At 45.2% G+C, this 8,710-nt stretch overlaps 1 protein-coding gene across 1 annotated transcript in view; it reads left to right on the forward strand.

The window, feature by feature from the left end:
- The window catches only part of ATIC (5-aminoimidazole-4-carboxamide ribonucleotide formyltransferase/IMP cyclohydrolase), a 108,346-nt gene extending 100,012 nt beyond the window's left edge, over nucleotides 1-8,334 (forward strand). Inside the window, exons 16-17 of the mRNA XM_070732228.1 lie at nucleotides 5,189-5,344; nucleotides 8,087-8,334. Of these exons, the coding sequence (XP_070588329.1) occupies nucleotides 5,189-5,344; nucleotides 8,087-8,206 (276 nt within the window). The 3' untranslated portion in view covers nucleotides 8,207-8,334. The remainder of the gene's footprint in view (nucleotides 1-5,188; nucleotides 5,345-8,086) is intronic.
- Nucleotides 8,335-8,710: the final 376 nt, after the last annotated feature.

Consider the following 8,710-nt stretch of genomic DNA (forward strand, 5'->3'; position numbering starts at 1 on the left):
TCCCTTTTAAGAGTGATCGGAAAATGCAAATAATGCAAAAGGCAGTTGTGTGAGTTATTGTGGGTCTTCCAAGATCTACCCACATCTCAACATCATTCCACGAGCTGCATGGGTTGCCAATTGGTCTCCGGACGCAATTCAAAGGGATGGCTATGACATATTTATTTATTCATTTATTTATTTATTCAATTTTTATGCCGCCCTTCTCCTTAGACTCAGGGCGGCTTACAACATGTTAGCAATAGCACTTTTTCTAACAGAGCCAGCCTATTGCCCCCACAATCCGAATCCTCATTTTACCCACCTCGGAAGCATAGTTCCCTCTAAGCTGCGCAGCGCGCTATAGCGCAGAGGTTTTTAACCCCCAGCCCGGGAATTTCAAATTCCAGCGCACAGGACCAATCGCTGCGCCGGAATTTGAAATTAAAGGAACTGCCGCTGCTCTGTAAACAACAGTTTGCAGCAACAGTTCCTTCAAGTAAAGGCGGGAAAGAAAGGGGCCAATTATAGGCCCGCTTTCTTCCCCGCCCCTTAAATCCCAGACGTTCTCCGCGTACACCCCCCCCCGAGCCAAATGGTTGTTTAGCTGCTGGCCTGGTAAGGTAAGAAAACCGTTGGGGGTCCCTGGGTCTGGCGGCGCGGTCTGCTGCCGGGCCTTCTAAGCATCCATGCGGTGGGGGTGGGAACGAGGGTGGGGGGTGATGACCGGGGGCCCTGGGCCAGGCCGCCGGCCTATCGCGGTTCCCCCACCGCCAAGAGCCGGCTGCCGGCTTGCCGCGGCATGCCCGCCACCGCCCAGACCCAGCCGCCAGCCTACCGCGGCTTTCCTGGCTTGCCGTGGCCCGCCGGCCGCTGCCGAGACCCGGCTGCCAGCCTACCGCGGCTTCCCCGGCTTGCCGCGGCCCGCCCGCGGCCGCCCAGACCCGGCCGCCAGCCTACCGCGGCTTCCCAAGCTGCCGCGGCTTCTCCGGCTTGCCGCGGCCCACCCGCCGATGCCCAGAACCAGCCGTCAGCCTACCGCAGCTTCCCGTGCCGCCGCGGCTTCTCCGGCTTGCCGTGGCCCGTCCGCGGCCGCCCACACCCGGCCACCAGCCTACCACGGCTTCCCACGCCGCCGCGGCTTCTCCGGCTTGCCGCGGCCTGCCCGCCGCCGCCCAGAGCCAGCCGCCAGCCTACAGCGGCTTCCCGCGCCACCGCGGCTTCCCCGGCTTGCTGCGGCCTGCCCGCCGCCGCCCAGAACCAGCCTACCGTGGCTTCCCGCGCCGCCGCGGCTTCTCCGGCTTGCCGCGGCCCGCCCGCCGCCGCCCAGAACCAGCCTACCGTGGCTTCCCGCGCTGCCGCAGCTTCCCCAGCTTGCCGCGGCCCGCCCGCCGCCGCCCAGAACCAGCCGCCAGCCTACCGCGGCTTCCCACGCCGCCGCGGCTTCTCCGGCTTGCCACGGCCCGTCCGCGGCCGCCCACACCCGGCCACCAGCCTACCGTGGCTTCCCGCGCCGCCGCGGCTTCTCCGGCTTGCCGCGGCCCGCCCGCCGCCGCCCAGAACCAGCCGCCAGCCTACCACGGCTTCCCGCACCGCCGCAGCTTCTCCGGCTTGCCGCGGCCCACCCACGGCCGCCCAGACCCGGCCGCCAGCCTACCGTGGCTTCCCACGCCGCCGCGGCTTCTCCGGCTTGCTGCGGGCCGCCCAGAGCCAGCCGCCAGCCTACCGCGGTTCCCCCACCGCCCAAGCCCGGCCGCCGCCCTGTCGCAATTCCCCCAACCTTCCCATGGGTACTGCCCGGTGTCTCAGCAGTCTACTTCGTTACGCGAATTGCTCGGGGTGATGGCGGGGCTCTTGCCTCCGAGCCTTTTCACCCCAAATCCGACGGCCGCCTTCTCCGGGTCCCAGGGAAAAAGGAAAGTTTCCCAGGAAGCCCCCGTGCTTCTGGCCCCAAAAAACATACTTGTGCGAGTGAGTGGTGTTGCAGGGCAGGAAAAATAAGAAGAGAGTAAGACAGAGAGAAAAAAGAGAGGAAGGAAGAGAGAAAGAAGGAAAGGGAGGGATGGAGAAATAGGAAAGGAGGATGAGAAAGAGGGAAAGAGTGAGAGGAATGGAGGGGGGAGGGAGAGAGAAAGAAGAGAAGGGGGAAAGAGAGGGAGGGAGGAAGAGAGGAAAAGAGACAGAAACAGATAGAAAAGAATGGGAGCAAGAAAGAGAGAAAGAAAATCAAAATCCAGTTTGAAACTAGCTCAACTATTTAAGTGGATTTTAAAGCATAGATTTATTAATAGTTTTGATTTTGTTTTTGCTGGTTGTTTTAGTTTTAATAGTAATAGATTTTGATTTTGTTTTATTATTAATTTCAATAAAATAGAAGGAATATATATATATATATATATATATATATCAAGAATAGTCCTAAAAATGCGAGTTCCAGGTATGTGTGTGAACATAGAAACTTTAATAAAACCACTTAGCTTTCGTTAGCGTGCTGCTAACTTCGTCAGAGTATTAAAAATGCCATGGGAGACAATCACCTTTATAAAGCATTATTCAGTCTGCTCATTGCCCGCGTCATAGGGCCACACACTTCCCTCCCCTCTGCGGCAAGCCTAATTGTGGGCTTGCTCATGCTGGCTAAAGGGGGATCTACCGCTTTTACTCGTGTCTGTTGCCTCTTTCCCTCCCCAAGGGAGGAGGTGGAGTTACGAGGCAATACTTCGGAGGTGTTTGGTATTACTTTTTCCCCCCCATTATCGTTGTTACTTTCCATAGTGGTACATGTCTGCTCTTGCAATTTTTTTGCCCATGCCCTCGTCTTAGGTCTGCACTGTTCTAATAACCTCAGTGGCCAAAACTCTCATCACCAGAACCAAACGCTTAGCTGACCATGAGCACTTAAAAACTGAATTGAACAAACTCAAAGATGTATTAATTTCTAATGGATTCAAAGAGAAAACAATAACAAACCTAATCAAAAAAGAGACACCCCCCAAAAAACAAGATCAAGAACAAGACAATGGCACCACCATCCTTCCTTACATCAAAGGCACCACGGATAAAATTAGTAAAATTCTGCACTAACATAACATCAAAACTTCATTTTGCACCAACCAAAAAATATCTAATATCCTAAGGAGCCCCAAAGATAAAATCCAATTGGAATACCAAGGAATCTATGAAATCCCTTGCAAAACATGTGCAGCCACATACATTGGACAAACTAACCGAAGAGTGAGCCAACGCATAGCAGAACATGTGAATGCAGTCAAAAAAGAAGAAAAGACCTCCTCCCTTGTCCAGCACATTAAAAAAACAGGGCACGAAATTGACTTTGAAAAAACTAAATTACTCCACAAAACAGAGAATTTATACAGAAGAATTGCTTTAGAAGCTATAGAAATTGAGAGGAGACCCCTTTGCATAAATAAAAGAGATGACACGTCCCGCCTACCAGAAATTTGGAAACCAGCCTTAAACAAAAAAAAAAAAACCACTTCATAATAATCAGCATGTCAATCCTTCTAATAATTATGATTTTAGAAATTTGATATTTGGAAATCAGCCTTAAACAAAACACTTCATAAAAATCTCCATGTCATTCCTTCTAATAATTATGATTACACCAACCAATCAGATCACTGAAACATAATCACCCAATCTATTTGCTACATTCAAAACAAATCTCCACCCCCACACTATATACTAGGAAGAAATGACAGTTGCTAACATTCCATTTTACAACAACACAAAGATTGGAACTTTAGCCTGATGATGGTGAATGTGATTTCACCGAAACGTCGCATAGACATGCAAAATATTACACAGGGCAAAACCCGAACTCAGAACAATCTACATACATATACCCGTGAAAATTTACGAAAACAAATATATATATATATCAGCTAAAAACATTATATATATATATATCAGCTAAAAACATTATATATATATATATATATATATATATATATATATATATATATATATATATATATATATATATATTTGTTTTCGTAAATTTTCACGGGTATATGTATGTAGATTGTTCTGAGTTCGGGTTTTGCCCTGTGTAATGTTTTGCATGTCTATGCGACGTTTCGGCGAAATCACATTCACCATCATCAGGCTGAAGTTCCAATCTTTGTGTTGTTGTAAATGGAATATATATATATATATGCCGCCCAGTCCTGAAGTGACTGCTGCTCAGACACTATAGTTTTCCGCCCACACCGAAAAAAAATTAGAGGGAACACTGCTCGGAAGGATGAAAGGCTGAGTCAACCTTGAGCCGATGATGAGATGTGAACCGCTGACCTACAGTGGATCCTATATAAAGCCCTACATGGTTTAGAACCAGATTACTACATGCCTGCCTTCTGCCTTCATGCATCCCAACGATCGGTCAGGTCAAGTCCCACATCCCATCGGTCAGGCAATGTCATATCTCGGGCCCTAGGGGAAGAGTTTTCTTTGTGGTGGCTCCGTCCCTTTGGAACCAACTCCCTCTAGAGATTCATAACCCACCCCCCCGGCCTTTCGCAAGGCCCTGAAGATCCATCTTCACTGGCAGGCATGTGGGGCCATGAGTGTTATGAAGTAATTCCGGCCAATGTTATGAATGCCTAATTCCAGCTGGATGAATGTGGATGATTGTGTTTTTAGGTAAATGGGGTTTTAGAATTTTTTAGATTTTTAATATTAGATTTCTTGCACATTTTGCATTTGTATTTATTTTGTTGTAATTCACCCTGAGTTGGTTGAGAAGGGCGGCATAAAAATCTAATAAAATAAAACAAACAAACTGGTTAGAAAGACTATGTACTTGGTAATATTTGGATTGTTATTCTGACTTATGTGTATGATTTTGGACTGTTTATAGGAACATGCTATTTCTCAAAGTAAACTTTAATTCAAGTTAGTATATCGGTGTGTGGCTGAGTAGTTATTCTCAACTAATCTCAGTGTAAACATTTCTGTGTGTGCACAACCTTGGTAAACAAGAATTATTCTGCTCATGCATTAACAAAAATGCTCCACCAGAAAGAGCCATGTCTTCATTTGTATGCTGCAGCTCTTAGAACAACCCTATTTCAAATTATGGGGCTAGGAAAAAGGTGGATAAAATAAATCGCCACTGATTTGCCATGTTTATTATATGAATGAGATTCCCTCCATTTAGCAAATGATTAAAAATACATTTTTACAGGGTGAAGATTTTGCAAAGTGGAAAGCACAATTTGAGGAAGTCCCCAATTTGCTTACAGAAGCAGAAAAAAAGGCCTGGATTGGAAAATTAAATGGTGTCTCGCTAAGCTCTGATGCATTTTTCCCTTTTAGGGATAATGTAGATAGAGCAAAACAGGTAAGATAGTGACATTTTGATCTTTTATTAAAGTCACATAAAGATGTTCATTAAAGATGTTAATCAGCTACCCATACTCTAATGGAAATGTTTGGCTCTTTGAAACATACTTAACATACTTAAAGCAGCAAACTAAATTACCACACGGGTGATTGTGCAGAAGTGTTAGAGAATGATCGGTATATGTATCTCAGGCTGATACCTATATTACTTCCTGCAATTCCAAACCAGGCTCCCTTAGTAGTCTCTCTTTTAGCAATTTAGCACTCCGGCAAAACACAGGCTTCATTTCATCTTCTGAAATTCCAAATTCAGAGTTTCTTGGTTAACAGAAGATATTAGTGAATTTTAAAAAAATATGTTACCAACTTGGACTGCACCCCTCAAAGGATATGAAAGAAGTCTTGTTAATCATTGCAAATCAATAAATCAGGACTCATTCCAAAACAGTTTCTTCTCCTACCATAAATTACAAAAGAACTTGAGAGATCTCTGACCTTTTAATCATATGCTGATCATATTTTAATCATATGTCTGCTCTAGAAAGCCAGAAGTTATTCCCATCTCCAGTGCCACGTAAGGTCTCCTGAGAAGAATAAAGATAATGAAGGTGGGAGTGGCATGCAACCTGTGCCCCTCCTGGTTGGTCTTGGCCAGCAGGTAGTTGACACATGGTTCGTTCCAGGCGTTGATCAATGCTTCTTTGAATGAGGGGTCCTTTCCGTAGCCGCTAAAGGAAGCGGTTATGAGGCCCCTCCTCAAGAAGCCTTCCCTGGATCCAGCCAAGTTGAAGAACTTTAGGCCAGTCTTCAATCTACCCTTTATGGGTAAGGTTGTAGAGAAAGTGGTAGTGCTCCAGCTCCTAGGGTAATTGGATGGAACTAATTACCTAGACCCATTCCAGTCAGGTTTCAGGCCCGGCTGTGTTGTGGTTGGCTTTGGGCCAGTTCTTGCAACGGGGAATTTGGATGTTGGTTTAGGAGAATCCTCAGGTTCCCAGAGACTTGTCTTATTGCCAGCATCTTCTAATAGTGAAGATTCATTGCCAAGATCAGACGCTGGGGGAATGGAATCGGACGGAGAAATGGATGCAGCCAGCCCATTAGGTAATGACCCCATTAGTGAGTCATCAGACTCAGAGAATAGGTTGATAGATGCTCATATGCGCAGGCTCATAGCTAGAAGGAACCAACTGCGCAGATATCATAGAAGATAAGGGAGAACACCTGTGACTGAGGCAATTAGGTTAATGGGGTTGCTGATAAATTACGGGCGTTGCCGAGTGCGCATGTGGGCATTTATCCGTTTGGAGAAAGACTATTGTTTTGGTTTGAACTGTTCCAGGACTTTCACAGACTTTTTGGATATTTCACAGTTAAGTACATCTTGTGAACTCATTGCAGGAGGGTGGCTGTGACGCTTTCACAGCTGCCTTTATCTGCTCTGCCTTTGACTCTCGCAGCATTCCAGGACTGTAATCTGGGAGAAATTTTGGCTCTGTTTAAAGTGTGTGCGTTCAACACTATTTTTGGATAAACGGATTTTCTTTTTACTCTTAGACGGGATGTGTTTGAATTTACATTCCTAACTCATTAGCGGGGCTCTTAGTGAAGGGCCCAGCATAACAAGCTACAGCACAGAAACTGCTTTGGTCACACTGATGGATGATCTCCGGCGGGCCCGGAATAAGGGATCATTCCACTATCCTGGTGCTTCTTGACCTTTCAGAAGGATACCATTGACCATGGTATCCTTCTGCAACGACTGGTGGGAGTTGGGGATGGGAGGCACCATATTGTGGTGGTTCTCTTCCTATCTCTGGTCGATCGCAGTTGGTGTTGGTAGGAGTTACTTACAACAGTCTGAGGAGAAGGGTGGCATAGAAATCTAATAAATTAATAAATTTATTTATTGATTAGATTTATATGCTGCCCCTCTCTGAAGACTCGGGGCGGCTTACAACATATACTGTAATAAAAAACAATAAAATACAATGGCAAATCCAATTAATTAAACTAGATAACTAACCTAAAATCCCCAATATTTTAAAAATCAATCGTATACATTCGGACCTCACTCATTGATAACATTCATCAGCCAGGGGCCCAAGATCTAATTGCCTCAAATCTAGCGAGGTAAATGAGTCTTAAGACTCTTGCGGAAGGCAAGGAGGTGGGGGCGGTGCGAATCTCTGATGGGAGCTGATTTCACAGGGCCAGGGCCCCCAGAGAGAAAACTCTTCCCCTTGGCAACGCCAAGCCACATTGGTTGAAGGGATCTAACCGGTTGCTGAGATTTATACGGCAGAAGGCAGTCCCACAAGTAATCTTGCTTGATGCCATGTAGGGCTTTATAGGTCATTACCAAAACACTTTGAATTGGTTTTAAGTTTTAAGTTATAATGCCACTGAAAAAAAGTGACTTATGATCATTTTTTACACATAAAACTGTTCTAGCATCCCTGTGGCCACCTGATCAAATTCAGAAACTTGCCAATTTGACTAATTTATGTTGGTTGCAATAACTCAGTGTTATGTGATCCTGTTTTGAGATCTTCCAACAAGCAAAATCAATCGAGAAGCCAGATTCACTTAATAACCATTACTAACTTAACAGTTGAAGGTGAACATAAGTGAGTCTTGAGACTCTTGCAAAAGGCAAGGAGGGTGGGGGCAGTGTGAATCTCTGGAGGGAGCTGATTCCAGAAGTTATTCACTTAACAACTATGTTTTCCTTTCTCAGAGTGGAGTCCAATTCATTGTTTCCCCGTCTGGATCTGCTGCTGACCAAATTGTGATTGAAGCCTGTGATGAACTGGGAATAACTGTTATTCATACCAACCTTCGCCTATTTCACCACTGATATTTAAAAATCAGTATTTTTGAAGCATATTCTTTACACAATCTGCTAAAATCTACATATTTTGAGAGTACTAAAATAAAATAAAAATTATGAAAATTTCTTGAAAAATAAAAGTGCAAAACTATCAATAGTGAATCTGAATTCTTTAAGAACTTGGCATGGATGTGCACATAAAATCAATCACTGTTTTTTTATCATTCTCAGCTAAGGATTGTACATATTGGAAATTTGTTTTTAAATTAGTGAACTTGACTGAGATGTTCATTAACAGTAGAATGGAAGTTTCTCCTAAAATTGATTCCATGTGGATAGAAATATGATTATTTCTGGGTGGAACAATTGTGCAGAGAAAGCAGCGTAAGAAATGGGGAAGGAGGATGTTGGAATCACTTTAGTATTATTTGTAACATTCCCATCTCATCTGAAATTGTGCCAGAAAACTACAGGTCAACACTGACCTGAAGGCAGAATAAGCTGAGCTGTATGATGAGAGCCTTTTCATGT

Source organism: Erythrolamprus reginae, chromosome 1 (assembly GCF_031021105.1).
Source record: "Erythrolamprus reginae isolate rEryReg1 chromosome 1, rEryReg1.hap1, whole genome shotgun sequence".
NCBI lineage: Eukaryota > Metazoa > Chordata > Lepidosauria > Squamata > Dipsadidae > Erythrolamprus > Erythrolamprus reginae.